Source organism: Anas platyrhynchos, chromosome 1, assembly GCF_047663525.1.
Source record: "Anas platyrhynchos isolate ZD024472 breed Pekin duck chromosome 1, IASCAAS_PekinDuck_T2T, whole genome shotgun sequence".
In the NCBI taxonomy this organism is placed as follows: Eukaryota; Metazoa; Chordata; class Aves; order Anseriformes; family Anatidae; genus Anas; species Anas platyrhynchos.
The window spans coordinates 12,735,463-12,752,577 of NC_092587.1; the positions used below are offsets into that span (position 1 = coordinate 12,735,463).

The following is a 17,115-nucleotide window of genomic DNA, read 5'->3' on the forward strand; positions in this document are numbered from 1 at the left end:
TCCTTACCTATCTAAAATTTGACATCTTTATGGCTTGTTTTTATAACAAATAACGGCAATTAGCTTAAATAAGAAGTTAAGTTACCAAAAACAGCTAATTCTGATTTCATATAAAGCTCACTACTCAAAAGGTCTGCACTGCGTATTATTTCTTCCCGGTGTCTGTCTCATAAGAAGCTGATCGATAGGCCACGTTTGCATCGAGACTGAATTTGAGCTTTGTGAAGGACACTGATATTCACTTTAAGCTAATGTAGTGATGGTATCAACATGTAGCCCAATACTCACAAAGCCTTCTGATTCTAATGGAATTGATCAATATTTCAGGAGACATTTATAATTTATGACAAAGCAGGCTAGCAAAGATTATAATCCAAAGAATACATAGCATTCCCTGCTGGATCTTAAAACTTTAATATTTACCCAGAATGAAACCTGCATGCTAAAGCTTTGTCCTTTAAAACCTCTAAACATTTTGATAAACAACACTATAATACTATTACAAATCCAAAAGATACGAGATAGAGAAATTGGAGAATAAAGAACGAAGTTGCTTTGGTCTGTCTACCAAGGAAATTAAGTCTTTAACACCTTAGTAAAATATTTAGCATTAACTTACTGGCTAATACACTTTTATTGCTTTTTACAGTCACCATTCTTCAAAAATTGTATTAACTTCTGTATCAGGATGTTTTTAATATTAACTGATGTATACATTTCTATGCAAATAATATTGATTTTAAACAACTAAAATGCCTCAGATTTAGTTCATGTTGAAGTATGTACTTATCAATATCATAAATTTTTGTTTTCTGAAAGCACAGAACAAATTTATTACAAGTTATTTTAAACCCCATTTTATTTCTTATATGAACTGATCCACATTGCAGCAAAGGCAATAATCCTGTAGTTCAGCAGTGTAATTATTTCTCTTGGAGAGAACATTGATCAACTATGTACCAATGCTTTTTCTGCATCTGTCAATATAAATTAATTCTTGTTAACATCAGCCAGCTTTACTTATTGCCCTGAGTAGACGTTTACAGATTTTGGCGTATCTACTAAGAGCATGAAACCTACTTTTTTCATCTCACAATTAAATAAAACTATATGTGTAAGAATATTTGGAAACAGCTGGCAGCTGGAACTGCAGTGAAGGGCTGACCAACAGCTACCCTAAGCCATTTCCTCGTGATGTACACTGGATGCCAGAGGTAGCTTTAGATCCCATTTCTGTGGCTTAAATGCCCACTGAGCACAAACAAAACAGCAGCACAAACAGAACGGGATTCCATCTGCTGCTAAAGCACAGTGCAACCCCCTCATCGTCATGTTACTCATCTTCAGCTGTCTGACCAAAGGCATCGCAGAACTGCTGGAACCTCTGGAGGACGTCACGCAGAGCAGCTCCAGTTACGTCAGGTTGCTCAAGAGCTCACCCAAGGAAGATGTGAAGACCTCCGAAGTTCCAGCCTCTCTGGGATCCCATCTTGGCAACCCTCGTGGTAAACATTTTTCTTTCTTTACACCTAATGAGAACTTCCCCCTTTTCAACTTGTGTTTATTGCCCCTCATGCAGTCCCGGCACACCTCTGAGAAGAGCCTGGCTCCGTCCTCTCCACAGCCACCCAAGGTGGCAGTTACAATAGCATTATGCTGTCCCCTTTGCCCTCTCTTCTGAAGGCAAGAAGCCCCATGACAATCTTGGTGGCCCTCCACCGAGCTTCCCAAAGTGTATCGATGCCTTTCTTGCACTGGGCAGCCCAAAACTGGACGTAGCATCCTAAGTGCTGTGTCTCACTTGAGCTGGACAGAGAGCGATATTTTTTCTTACAATTATGTACTTGCACAAAACAAAACAGCCTTGAGAAATAACTGGGAAAAGAAAACCACTCTGACAGCCTCGCTGCTCAGTTTCATTCCCTGAAGACCACTGAAAATCCGGCAGCTTCACCAGCACTGCCACTCTGATTTTGTAACAGCACTGCCCTTACGCCCCTGATTATTTCCACTTCCCACAGCGCCCCTGCCTTGTGCCAGCACATTCTTGTGTGTGGTTGAAAGATAATTCAGTTCTCTCAGGAAGAGGAAAGAAAATGCTAGATTATAGCTTCATGAGGCATAGCGAAACAATTTGAGAATTGCTGTTACAAACAGAGGGGTTTGCAGCTCACCCTCTCACAGACAGGTTCAGCTCCTTCAGTCTGAGTTTTAACTGGTTTAGGTCCCTGACCAAACTCACCAGAGAAGTGCACGGATGTCTGTGGGAAAGCAAAGCAGGCACGGGAGCCAGCAGCCAGGCAAGATGTGAGACTGCTTTGTACAACCACACTGTAGTTTTGGGTGATTCTGAATCCCCTGCACAAGATTCACAAATGAGACTTTCTTCAGAAAAACAGGGTGCTGAAGGTAACCCCCACTTTTTGGTCAGCTGACAGCTTCAGTACCCAATTTCAGTGCTGCATAGAAGACAACTTTGCTAAATATGCATTTTTCCTCTCAGTGCTTTCATAATCACATAGTTCTTTAGGTTGGAAAAGGCCCTTAAGATCACCAAGGCCAACCATCACCTAACAGCACCAAGTCCACCACTAAACCACGTCCCTTTATGCCACATCCACACATCTCGAATACCTCCAGGGAAGGTGACTGCGCTCCCCTGGGCAGCCTGCTCAATGCCTGCCTCCCCTCTCTGTGAAGAAATTCTTCCTCAGCCTCAGTCTAAACCTCCCCTAGGACAACTTCAGGCTGTTGCCTCACGTCTTATCGCTTGTCACCTGAGAGAAGAGACCGACACCCTCACTGCAGCCTTCTTTCAGGTGGTTGTAGAGAGCAATGAGGTCTCCCTTCAGCCTCCTTTTCTCCAGACTCAACAGCCCCAGCTCCCTCAGCTGCTCCCCAGATGTTTTCTTGACCCTTCACCAGCTTCATTGCTCACCTCTGCACACCCTTGAGCAACTCAATATCTGTGTAGCGAGGGGCCCAAAGCTGAGCACGGTACATGAGGTGTGATCTCACCACTGCCACGTACAAGGGGACAATCACCCCTCTGGTCCTGCTGGCCACACTATTCCTGACACAAGCCAGGATGCTGGTGGCCTTCTTGGCCACCTGAGCACTGCTGGCTCGTGTTCAGCTGTCAACCAAAACCCCCAGGTCCTTTTCTGACAGGCAACTTCCCAGCCACTCTTCCACAACCCTATAATCCTACATGGGGTCGTTGTGCCTCAAGGGCAGCACCCAGTATTTAGCTGTCTTGTGTTTGGACATAGCCCATCAGCCCAGCCTAGCCAGATCCCTCTGCAGAGCCCTCCCACCCTCGAGCAGACCAACACTCCTGCCCAATTTGGTGTCCTCTGCAAACTCACTGAAGGTTTGGTGTCATCTGCAAACCCACTCATCTTCAAACTCACAAACTTCCCCTCAAAAAGGCCCTCGATAAAAATATTAAATAAAACTGGCCCCAACACTGAGCCCAGGGGATATTACTTTCAGAAACAGTCAGCTCCAGTACTTGTCAAGTTTTGGCACTCCAAGGCTGACCTTTTCGAGCTGATGTAATTTCAACATCCAAAGTCCTCAGAAGTACAGCCATATACCTACACCATCTGGCAAAAATTGTTTTCAGCGCTAGGGTCACTAATGCATCACAGGGTTTCAGTGCCAAGAAGGAAATCAGGTGGTTCAGGGTATGATATAATTTGTTTGTTTCTTTATTAAGCTGTCAAACATAATCTTAAACTAATGAGCTGTAAAACACTAAATATTACAGGTCCTAATGCAATTAGAACTCTAATTTTGCCCTTTAAAACCATGACAGAGAAAACATCTAATTTGTTTTATTGTGCCCTTTAACAGCAGTACCCGAAGGACACCTAGGGCAGCACAAAGCTCCATTGGCAAAGTTAAGCGAGATGCAATCAGATGCAGGATTCAGCCTCATTAAGTTCTACTCTGCCTTCACCAACAAAGAGCCCCCAGAGAAGAAACATCTTAATTTTCTCCAGCAGCATGATTAACAAATTTGTGTATGGCTCCCCGTTTTAGTGGCGAGTCTTCTGTGAGCACTGAGAATCAAAGAGCTGTTAAGGGTAAATTTCTGTTTTTACCGTACATACACCCACCAAATTGGAAACCAGACCAGAAACTGCAGATCTACAATTATCTGTAAGCCTTAAAAGTATTATAATAAATGAATGTAAAGAGTTTAAGTTTCAAGTGGTATTTTAGATTATGATTGATTTTATTACTTTTAACATGAGGTTCTGTTACTGAGGCAGTACTTCAAATACACACAAAGTAGTTGAAAGGAACTGAATGACCAGAGAGGTACAGCATCAGCTACTGACAATCTTTTAAAATACTCGTGGACCAGACATTTTTCCTGAGGAATCACAGGATCACAGAATTGTAGGGGTTGGAAGGGACCTCCAAAGATCATCATGTCCAACCCCCTGCCAAAGCAGGTTCCTTAGAGCAGGTCATGAGGAAACATCATGACCATTTTCTCCATAACATTCAATCAATCACAAACCTGAAGCAAGGTCAGTATCCTGATAGGCACACAGTATCCTAGGGATATTTATTACCGAAGTACACATATGTGAATACTTGCTTGGAACAGCCAGGGATCAAAGCAAGGATCCTTTCCAGACACCCTCACCACACCCATTTTGCTGCAGGAACCCATGCGTCAGACACGTACTCAAGAGGAGCTGGCAAACCCTGTCTGACCTCACCAAGACGCACAAACATCTCAGCGCTGTGCTCCTCGGTATGTCCAGGAACACAGCAGAGGTTTAATTTATATCGCTTTCTACCCAGTCAGCCTGCATCCAGCAGGATTTATCTGTCCAGATTTCAAAGTACTTGTACCAGCTGGGAAACGTGAGCTGTCGCTGGAAGCAGTAAAGCTACGTCCATGTGGTCCCACGTCTCAAATAACAAACTGGTGTCATACACAATCTCAAATCCTACGGCCCAATTAAAAATAACCAAGTATTTTTACAAGGCAGTAATCAAGAGCTCCCACGCACTGTAAAACTGCAGACTACAGTCTGCAAGACTGTTGTAAGACCATTGCAGACTCCATCTATTGCAACAGCAATAAACAAGTTTATGTAATAAAAAGTCTGACCTTTCAAACAATTAAAGAACTAAATCATCCTCGTGTGAGAAGCTCAATTTCAGACAATAGAATGACTCACATGAGTAAAGTTACTTCTGTGCTTGCTGTCTGGAAAACTTGCGTGCAAGTAGGGTTGGAAGAGTGCAGCTGCTTTTACTCTTTCCTCTAAAGAAATATAAAACTGCCTTACTTTTGCGAAGACAACAGACCTTTGTAATTTAGTATGGGAAAAACAGAAAGTGTGAAATACAAAAAAAAAACTGTAAAATACAGTGTGAACTAGTATCCAAACTGAAAACAAAACAAGGAGTAAACGATCTGTTCAATATTTCATCTAAGTCTCATTAAGTCTCTGCCTACTCAAATACATTTTCACTTCTTTATGTTTGACTACAAATATTCTAAATTCTTCATATTCTTTATTAGGATTTTTGCATAACTCATTTATCTGAAAAAAAAAATAATACTTTATTTTCCACTTTTTATCATATAGGCAAGACACACTAATTTGATCAATACTACTGCAACCCTGGCTCTCTCTTGGCCCAGAAGCAACGTTTTACTGCTAGCGTGAGCTAAGTATTGATTCCTCCCTTCTTTCAATTTCAGTTACAGTAGTGAGGAATCAGCAAATTTAAAAAGCAAGCTAAGTGGAAAAACTTCGACAAATATGAAGTAAAATTTTAAAACTGAGAGCACTCAGAGTTCACCAAGTTCAGGATTTTGTCATCATAAGCAACCACCTAACAGAAACATATCAGAAGGGGCAAAAACATGCCTGGGACCAACTTGCCACTAGCACGGTTCTTCCTATTCCCTATTTTGAAATCTTAAGTGCAAACAATGGATCCATAGGGGTGAAAAAAAAAAACACTATGACATGTAAATGATGGGAAAAAATATATATGGGTAAAAATTCCTTGATTCTCCCAGGAAAGGATCACACAAAGCAAAGTTAAATAGTCCTGGGAGTTATCAGCCTGATCCAGGGGAGCTTTCACTGAACTGGGCCCAGAAATAACAAGCTAATTAGTAAAAACATTTGCATGAGATGCAACATTTCTGAAGCGAGGACATTCGCAAAGCAGGGACCTGCTCATTTAGCAGACTCCTGACTGCATGCAGGTTGCAATTAAATTTTGATCACACCGTGGAAAACACTGACATCTGGTCTATGCAAGACCTTCTCTCACCCGGAGACAGCCCAGTCTTTCACGAAGTAACAGTAGTCACCTCATCACAACTCCTTGCCATAAAGGCACTTTGCAATTTCTGGCTGAGCAAAGCTCTGAAAAAACCTGCAGAGACTTGTAGAGGAAATATTGACGTTGGTATGAATGCAGTAAGTGGAACCACGTGTGTGAAATCAATGGGAAAAAAAAAAAAAAAAGAGAACAAGGGTTAAAAGAATGACCTGTGCTGATAATGAGGTATCCTGTCAGAGGCAGTCTCCTGAGAACAGCAAGAATGAGGACTGGGTTGTTTATATCAAAGACCAGAAGGCCTGCTCTGCTCTCTGTAAGCTCGCAGCTCAGTGACTCATCAGCAGAAGCTCCTGCGTTCCTAAAATCAGGATGGCGGAAAGCTGCAGCATATCACATACGGCATTCCTTCTCCTGTGTGTCCAACAGGACCACAGACGTGCATTTCAAACAAACGACAAAAAACAGACAACATGCAGGAACTTCACCTAAGATTTACGGAGACTTCAGACTCTTGCTCGCATCAAATGACCACTTTATATATCAAGCCGGATCACATAAAAGATCTGTCTGAAGACTAGTTTGTCACCACCAACCAAAAAACCTCAGAGACATGACGGGGATCTGATAGCCAGCATCTCTAGCATTGCACACGAGATCCTGGCCATTCAGGCACACAACTCGGTGCTTTTGCATGCAACAGTTTGATTGAATGAAATTTATGAGAGAATGTAGAAGCAGGTAAAATCAGCTTATTTAAAGATTTTTGTAATAAGCATCACCTTTCCCTTTCATGAGAACCTGCACTGAATTTTGTCAGACTAAATCTTCCTAAAAATCATCTTACAAATCTTTTTAAAACAGAACAAAAACCACAGTATATTATAAAGGATTTCCAACTACCTCTGTACATATTGAAAAGGGTAAGTGAATCTGAGAAGGAAAGCCACACAACAGCACTTCCCAAACTTTGCTAAGTTTCAAAGTTCAGCGATACACTTTTTGACTTCTTTAACATAAGAATTAAAAAGTTCATAGCTACAAGTCTACATCAGACCATTAAAGAGATGCTAGCTACTGGTGAGAAGCCAGAGGGGCTGGCTGTACTTTAACCTTCCTACATAGTCTTCACTATATAGGCAAAAATACTTTTTCTAAAGCCTGAATGGGGAAAGTACGGAGTACACTGTACAAAAACAGAACAATCCTCATTAAATTCTAATGATTCTCAAATTTTTAATATTTAGTTAAGCATTCGGTATAAATTAAGCAACCAGAATTCATTTTTCTGCTTTTCCAATTGCACCTTTAATTCACAGCTGAAAAGACCTCAGGAAAGCACATCTGTACTGTTACATTTCTAGAAGTTATAGTTGTTTGAAATAGAAGTCAACCAAAATTTCTGTTTCAAAGACCAGTGCCGTTATTCTAAGGATATGATGCATACTGTCAAAAAGAGAGCTAGAGGTCCAAGGAAAATAGCTTAATAAAGCACAGAGAGACAAGGCAAAATGCTATAAAATCATCGCACCTTAAATTTCTATCTTAACACAGAAGCATATCTCAAAACTTAGAAAAATTTCAGCTTTTTTTAAAAAGACTTAACTAGCATATTAATGTCAAGAGAATACGGTAACTGGAAATCATCAAAATGATAAATCTGGAAGAGACATCAACATTCTATGTACAAACATGAGCCAAAAAGATACACCATTAGAGTTTCTCACACGATGTATCTCCAAATGAGACCTCCTCTTTTTTTTTTTTTTTTTTTTTCCTCTTTCCTGCTCCCTCACTTGTTTTTGTTTTTTAATTGACTTCTAAAGAGCTCTAACCCACCTCACTTGGCTTTGGATTACACAGATCCTTGATACTAGCAGAAAATGTAATTCTTTCTCTCTACGTTAATGCAATGATTCTTTTACATGCTACAGAGGCAGCTTTCTCCTCATGAGTACCTTAACTAACATCATACCAAGAAAGAAAATTTTCTTTCTTTTTTTCCACAGTCTAAGTAGCCAAGGAGGTGAGGGGTTTTCAAAACGGACCAAAAGCTCTTCCACTCCATAAGGTATGGTCACTAGGTATTTATTAACTTCTGGAAGAAAAGCTTCACTGTCACACATACAACGCCGACCAACAATGCAGTAGGATTTTGTATTTATTACACATGTATTTCACACACAAAAAGCAATAAGCCAACTTTTAGGGGGTTATTAAGCCACCATAAAAACAAAGAGAAAGCTTACCTTTTTCTGGTACCAAACTATAGCATCAGTTACTTTGGACGCCATTTATTCCACTGACTTCACACAGTCATTTTAGGCTGTTAACAGAAAAAGACAAAACTTTACTTCCACCTTCCAGAAGGAGGCCAACATACACGACGTAAAGATGATCCCATTACACGGAGAACATGCTGAACAGCTACAATTACTTTACATGTTGCCTCATTTCTATTTTAGTAAGAGTTAGCTGTATTTTCTTCCCTCTAAGAAAACTGAGAGCTGTGAATCTGCTGCTACAGGACAAGAGAAGCCTCAGTTTTGTCCTTCTTCTCCAGTACGGCACAAGTGGCACACAGACTGAGCTTCCTTATCGCAGGACAATCTCAGAGTTTTATTAAAAGCAGCACTTCCCCTCTTCTTTTCTGATCAGTTAAGCAATCCATAGTTATTACCACAACAAAAAATCTGAAGTCAAGAAATAAACATGTTACAAAATGCCAGAAAATTTCATGCACACCATTAGGTATTTTTTAGAGAAAAAGGCAGGGCTGATCATAAAAATAACCCTGCTGGTTGCAAAATAAACACGGTACCCTAAAGCAAAGTCAAAAGAAGAAAACAAGAGTGGTATTTTTGTTTATTGGTAACGAGCAGAAGGGTTTTTTTAAAACATTGAAATTAATGACAGTGCTATCAAACAGCATTTTGGTTTGATACAGAATAGGGGGAGGAGGAAACGGAGGAGGAGGAGAAATAGTGGTAGTTTAGCCCCCAAACTATGCAACAAGAATTCTTGTAGGATCTGACACTCTCAACAAAAAATATGAATAAAGATGCTTCTGATCGCATCATACAATGTCAACAGTACTATTGCACTTTGCATTTCTTCAGGAAAAGGAAACAGCAATTGTTAAATTTGTAGGCAATTTTTACAGGGAGAGATTAAAGTTATGGGGAAAGAAAGAAAGAAAAAGGAGCGATGAGACTACCTATACAGCTGTCTGCATGAACACCACAAGTAATGCTCCATCTACAAAAGCCCCATCAATGCTCCCAGCCTTCCAAGAACGTCTTGGAAAGGGGTGGAGACCCTTGGGAGGACTCGGTTCTGCATTGAAGCCAGTTTATTCAGTCCTCCCTGACTCGTATGGATGTTCTCTTACTTTACACAGTGTGTTACTTTAAGAGAGACTGTATTTTGAGTTGGAATACGTACTATAAACACTGCAGAATGGACCTGCAACAAATAGATTGATTTTATAAGGCTCCTTGCAATCCCTAAGAAACATAACGCGGTATGTTTCTATCTTTCACAAAGCTTTTTTAAAGAAACCAAATGCCCCAAAGGTACTATCGTTAAGATTCTTAACAGCAGAACTCCAAAATCCTTCATAAATTTTTGAAGATTACACCCCAATAAAAAGAAACATCTCTGACAGAGCTTAGAGAGCCTCTTATGTATTTCAGAATTCTCAGCACACTGACTCGTGGTGCAAATGAGCAAGGAGAAGCGTGTGATTTTCCCCCTGAGGTCATACCATCATGCAAGCCGCAGCAAGTCAGCTAAAGCTGGACGCCACGACTTGTGTCAAGACGTGCAACTGGGTTTCTGAGCCACCTGCTTCTGACAATAGTAGCAGGTTAACTAAGAGCAACTATCAGGGATTAAGAATTTATTGGCACTATGAAGATAAAAATATTGCTGTCACTAAAAACAGAGCCTAACCTGGCATACTGCAGACCGCTTACCCTTCTTTCTCACCCACACAAAGGTTAAAATAGGATTTCTTTTCTTACTTGCAAGCATTCAGATAAACCTAAATATAAAAATAATTGACTACATTGGACTACAGATTCAAAGCAAAGCCCTCAGACACCTGTAACTGCTGCACATAACATGACCAATCTGTGCACAGCTCCCACAAAGGCCGCCCCACTGCTCGTGGAAGAACCTACAGATGAAGAATCCCATACAGATTTTGATCTCACCTGCTGCCCTCGTCTTCCCCTCCCTTGTGAACTCATTGACTTAGAGGATCTTTAATTCCTTCTCGTTTCTCCTACAGCAACCTGCCCTCCCACATCCAACATAACCTGCTTCCTACCACTGTAATTACAGGCAAAGAAAACGGTTGTAGAAGCTCATTATCAGCAGCAATTGAAAGAACCGTTTAGCTTGCACAGGAAGCTTTACCTCAAGAGATACATTAACTTCATCTTCCCCTCTACAAATCAGTGAGTGCTCAGGAAACCAGCACTGCCTGCTGCATCCCACACTTCCAGCTGCAGCAAATATGGCTGAGAGCAGCCAAGGCATTTTCAAGGCAGCAACCTTTTTTTTGCAGCAGCTCTCCAGCTCCCCCAAAACCCCTTTGCCTCAAGAAACAGTTACATCACAAAACCGTAATAAAACTACTTTATTATACTTGTTTTATTTGATTCCTTTCAACAAACCTGTTACTTAGATTACACGGTTTTCATATTTTTAAAGAACTCTCCATTAAGCCCCTCACACAGCCCAGTGTAGCGTTATTTAACGCACTGTTGAACTCCACAGCACACAGTTGCCAAGAAGATATCACAAGATCATAGGACTGATGTCTCTCACGAGCCTCACAGCGACTGGCGTGCTAAGTAAAAAAGCCTCTACCAGGAAATATCACATCCTTCCTCAGGAGATACAAGACACTTTCTGATGCAGCACTGAAACAAAAGATGACAAAATGCATTCAATTATTTCCAGACGCTGTTTCTGCTTGACGAGGCTGGGATTTGTCTCTTTTTTCGTATTTTCAAGACAACATAATGAGTTTGATCCGTTTGGCCTGAAGGTAACATATCTGGATGAGAAACTGATGGCAACAATTGAAGGCGTTTAAGCTGCTGCCCCGGCTCTGACTCTGCGCATCTGCCCACAGCTCACCGCACACGGACAGGAGACAGAGACCATTTCAGGACTCTGCACATTCCTTGTGAATTGCTATTTTATTCAGCTGACAGTCTGTATGGCATCAATCCTGAAGGCAGACCCTGCAGGCTGGGCTCTGAGGCTCATCCATACCAAACGAGCAGAATGAGCAAAGGCAAGCAGCTGATACACATCTGCAGCCCCACCAGAGCACTGCTATTCTTCTGCCTTGCCCTCCACCCATCCTCCCCACACCTACCCATTTGTTTCACGTTGTATGGCAAATGCACGCCCTGGGGCAAGGAGCAGCTTTTGCACATCTTGTGCAGAGCCACTGCAGCAAGATTAGCTTCATCTTAACTGGTTGGAGACTTAAAAGCAGCATTAAGGATACTGCCAACTTCAGAGATAAGAGGGAACACACAGGTATCACAGCTTGATCCCAACAGTCTCTGCAACATTTAACCCAGCCATTCCTTACAATTCTATCAAACTCACTGTTAATGTTATGAATAACAAGCAATAGCCTTTGATGAAATTCCTACTTGCTTAAAACTAAAAACAGGTGACTACCTTGCTTTGTTGATCCTTATTCAGATGTTTCTGTTTCTTTTCCATTTCACAGCATAATTACATTCCACTTTAAATAAGTACACGCTACACCTTGCAATCAAGTGAGCAATTTCTTCAAAAGCTACCAAAACGCATATTTAGATGTCTTCAGCTATTTAAATGCTCAGCCAAGCAGCACACAATATTTAAGACGGGATTAGATACTACACTATACACTTAAATAAATTCAAAATAAGTATATTTAAAACTTTACTCATATCCAAAATGTTCTGGAGTCCAAGGCCAGACATAAATGCAAACCTTTCTAAATGACAGCCTACAGCAAACAAAATCTATGTGAAGTCTGAAGGAAGTTCAGAATAAAGCTGTGGTCCTCAGACTAACAAAGGCCAAAACAATGACTTACAAATACTGGAAGACTACACAAGATTAAGCAGTGTCAACGAGCAAAAGAACACCATTAAAAATACAACATGGACAAGGCATCAATGGAAAATAGTTGTTTTTCCTGCATGTAACACTGTGAACTACCAAGTGTTTCAAGGAGCCTCCTTCCTTTACAACAGTGCTAACCTGAACGGTCAGGACACCATCCAACCGTTGAGTCAAAACGTGTAGGTCCCTCTCCGCTCATGCTGAGAAGCTAACGTTATCATCAGGCTGTTGTCATTTTGTGATATTTGAAGTTAAGAAGCACAGTGAACAGAAGCCCTAGTGACATTATTCATCCACTACTGACTGAAAACTTCTTATGTCACAAGAGAAGGACCCAGCAGACACACAGCTGCCACTCGCCAGGAGTCTCCTTCCTGCACTCAGATCCTGGGGGCTGTGCTGCTATCAAGAGGCTTAAATCCCTGAAGCAGTATTTCAAATGACACTTTCTTTTCATGTGCATTACAAATAAATCATTAAACCCACACTTCCCTTTCTAAAAGGAACATCAAACGCCATATAATGCTCTCAGTGTTCTGTTCAAGCACTTCATCTATGCAGCGCTCTCCTCAAAACAGCATTTCAGAATTGCAAATGGTACGGAAGCAAATGAGAAACTTGTCACACCTTTTGGAGGAAGTGTTACCACGTTGCTTTCAGCTAACCTTAACAAAATGTGGACCAGACAAAGGGATGAGGAAGAAGGAAAAAAAAAAATCGGATACTGCTAACCTAAGGACTTTATCTAGCAGCCAGCAGGAAAATACTCTTGCCACCATGCCAGCCGAGGCCCCCCAAGTCGCTGCCTTGCAGGATAGTTTGCAAACAGAAAGGAATTAACATACTTGGGTTCCCAAAGGAACAGCATGGTAGCTTGTAAATAAAAAGGAATTAACATACTTGCTTTCCAGAAAGAACACCAAGCCTGCTAAATTTGGATACTGGCATTCTTCAGAGATTGTTCATGGGCTGAATTCTCAAGCCCTGTTCTTCACTCTGTCTAAATTTAAAAGGGAAAAAAAAGGGAAAAAAAAAAAAAAAAGCATCGAACATCCTGAGATATTCGTTTGGGAAGCTTGGTTGCTGGAGGATTTTATCAGGCCAGCAACAACAACAAATCTGGATAGAAAGGAAGCTGGACGTAGCCATCACCACTTCCACAACTAACAGCTCCGACATCTGAAGGGCAAACTAACAAGAGAACAGCGCAGGGAATGACTGTCTCCCTGGGAAAAACTGTGTTGCCAGTGAATTACACAACTGTCTGGGAAATAGTAGCGAAGTGTTGAGCATCGGGGTTCCTGAGATTTATTTCAGGTTGTGGGAAAAGAACATCGTGTGCAGTTGCTGCGGCTCCTGCAGCCATTTCTGGGATCTCTGCCTCAGCCTCAAGGTCTGTGCAAGTTTCCTCATTCTGTTACATAACTGCTTTCTTTTCAGGGCTCCCTTTGAAATGCCATGGCATGATTTCATAGCTACCTCATTCACAAAAGTGCTGGAGAAGGGCTCTGCGCTGAGCAGTCAGGACCTACACCTCCCAGAACTTGCTTCTGAGCCTGGCGCAGTGCATATTCAATAGCAAAATGTTCCCAATATTCAATCACGCTCTGCTGTTTAATAAGGGGAGAAAATTCAAGCCTGTAAAGGGGATTAAAATCAAGGTAATTTTGCCTCTTATAAGAGATGCTAGTTACAGAATTGCTGTCATTCCAAATGCAGTAATTGCTGTCAGCATCCTAGATCTACAAGGCACTTCTAAAAATGTCACATCTTTAAAAAAAGTAATTAAACAGCATACAGCTGATGGCAAGTTCTGCTCTTTTTAATTCCTGGGTTTTGTAGTGAATATTGCATGCAGACATAGGATATACATGTATATACCCTGTTATCCTGTTATACCCTACGTTTGCAGTCTTACAAGGAGAAATCCCCCAAAGAAATGCTGAAAAAAAATCCAATATACAGTGGCCACCTTGAAATGAAATGCAGTGCTGCCGCTCTCCTCCGCGTGGTTCCAAGTACCCCAGCGATTTCCTGCGAGAAACCTTACTCACTGGAAATATCTGCTGCTCTTCAGCGAGCTGTGTTTAGCTGTCACCAGGCAATGCAAGGCAGAGCTGCGGCTTCTCGAGGAGCACAGTCAGGAAGTCAGAAACCGCTCCTGAATGGGCGATTTGACATCATGCTCTCCAAAGAGCAAGCTGGCAAGTTTCTGAAGCAGCTCAGGCACCCAGTGGCTGAGCTGTCAGACACAGCAGTCCCTCAGAGCAGCCACCCTTCTAGAGCAATACAGTAGCAAATGCTGAGACTCTATTTTTTAAGAAGTCTCCAAGTGCTCCAAGCAAGGGACTTCTGAATAACAAGCCCTACACGTGTATCTGGCACGCTCCTCAGAACCGTCATTAAAAATGGAACAGCAGCCTGCCTGAAAGCCTATCTGATAGGGGTAATCAGGGCCCTTTCTGCAAAGGAAGCTCACGTCTTCGTCTATCAGCATTTTTGAACATGTCAAACTCGCTGATAAACCAGAGCAGGCGATAAAGCAGACGCAGGCTTTCAAAGAGCCTTTGGAAGGGCAGCCAGGACTTGTGAATAGCCTGCTGTGTGTGAAAAGCGACTGCTGCCACAGCTTAAAAAGCAGCCAGGAAACTGAACACGATTTTGAGGTCAACGTTCTTCGCTGCCATGGGCTGCTTGGATAATGAGGATTAACAGCAGCACCCAGGCTGAGTAAAACTACACTCACACCGAGTCCTTCTAGTCTTGATGCTCCCCTAACTCACTTGTGTCAGACTGTGCAGCAGCGACAGAGACAGGCAGGCAGTGTCCTGTCCTGCATGCCCCAGCAGCTCGCTCCTTGAGGTTTCCAGGTAAAGCAGCAGGATGAGAGCACTGCAGGACCTCTAGCTTCACACAAAATCCAACCACGAGACCTCTGTGGGACCGGCATGCCAAGACATCCATCACACTGCTGCAGCAGGTGCTGACGGCTGACGTTAGCTGGGGATGCCCCACGTTCCTCTGGCTGCCCAAGCTCTGGCAGGGGAGCCTCCAGAGGGAGGAAGCGCTTGTTGAAGACACTCAGGGTGCTCCAGGAGCCAACAGAGGAGGTCAGCGGGGCCCAGGGGGTGTTGAAGCCATTCAAAATACCCCAGGACAGGTCTCCACCCACACCCTTCCCATGTAGGGATCACCTTTTCTGAGCAAAGTTAACCGGGACCAACTCAGGCTGTCACCCTACACTCCTGCCCCTACCTAGACCAGCAGCCAAGCACTTTAATGAAGCACCAGGTCCTTAAATTGAGGGAGCCTGGCCTATAATTGCAAACCTCGAGCTGCTGTAAATAGGCCCAGCAATGCTCACAAATCTCTCATGCATTGGAGAAGAAAAGGAGAACCGAAGAAGTAACATTTCCAAGTGCCAATTCATCTTACATTAGCAAGGCTTAAGATGGATTGACTTTACCAATGAATAGGCAGTATCAGAACAGAATTTAATATCAACAGTGCACATTTGATCTGTAAGACAGGTGAGAAGTGGATTTCCTGCACCACACGACCTTAAAATCAGGAATCTCAGATCTGGGAAGGAGACGAGGTGGCTCTGCGAGCTCTTCCATTCAACACACTACAGTCAGAAGAGCACAGACACCTGAAGAGATGAGGAAAGGCAAAGAAAATACTGGGGTGCTGCTGGCAACCAGCTGAGCAACCTGACCAGAAATGCACATATTTTATTTGAGGAAGAATACTGAAATACTGGGGGGAGGGAAGGGGACACTCTGAGAAGGGCTACGAGTTACTGAACACTTTTAAAAGTCCCCTGTTGAGACAGGCACATATGAACGGAAAAATAAGGACTTACAGATTAAGTAAGACCTTGATAAATACACAGGAAAATAGAGTAAAGAAAATAACAGCTTCTGATAATTCAGGGAATTTGAGTCTGAGCTGGAAGTAAAGCAAAGCCAAACTTTTAACAGAGAAATTTTATGTTGCAACACAATCAGGCTGTCAAATCCGCTGCCACAGGAAGTCTCTGAAGCCAAGGGTTTTACTCAGATTCAAGCAGAAAGCAGTTATTTAAGCACAAAACAACGCTGAGGAAAAAATAACACAAACGGCTGAAGGAACCTTGAGTTTCACAGCCTGGGACACAACACCCTGAGAGATCACCAAGGTCAACTTGGCCATACAAGTGTTGGTCCCAACCCGACCCCACAGCAGCCAGCTGCAAATGCCAAGGGAAGAGCACGAGCAACAACCAAACCAAACCAAGCTGTGCCTTAAGAGAGCTGACTGCCAAGCACTGTTCAGCTGTCTTAGGGCTGGCATCTGCCAAGCACCTAACCCCAAAAAGTATCCGGCGCTGGCCAGCTCCCAAAGCACAAGGCACGCCTGACTTCGTCTCTGATGCTGTACGGTTTTCGTTTCTTCTCCCACCTGGCAATTTTATCGTTAAGAACAACAAATTTATTTGCAGAAACAGAAGTTCAGCCCAACGCTTGGAGTCAGTCCAGGCAGCGTGTCATCCCGACCCACGGGAACGTGTCTACCACGACCACGCCAAGTGATACGAGAATAAAGCCGGAACAGCACATCTCTCGCTGAAACAGCGGTCCCAGTGACAGTGAATTTCAG

The 17,115-nt window shown here is 42.5% G+C and overlaps 1 protein-coding gene across 6 annotated transcripts in view; it reads right to left on the reverse strand.

Moving 5' to 3' along the window:
* The window catches only part of PHTF2 (putative homeodomain transcription factor 2), a 66,250-nt gene that overhangs the window by 45,819 nt on the left and 3,316 nt on the right, over positions 1-17,115 (reverse strand). For all 6 annotated transcript variants that reach the window (XM_027459701.3, XM_027459682.3, XM_027459694.3 and 3 more), the window contains exon 2: positions 8,580-8,656. In XM_027459701.3, the coding sequence (XP_027315502.1) occupies positions 8,580-8,624 (45 nt within the window). In that variant the 5' untranslated portion in view covers positions 8,625-8,656. The remainder of the gene's footprint in view (positions 1-8,579; positions 8,657-17,115) is intronic.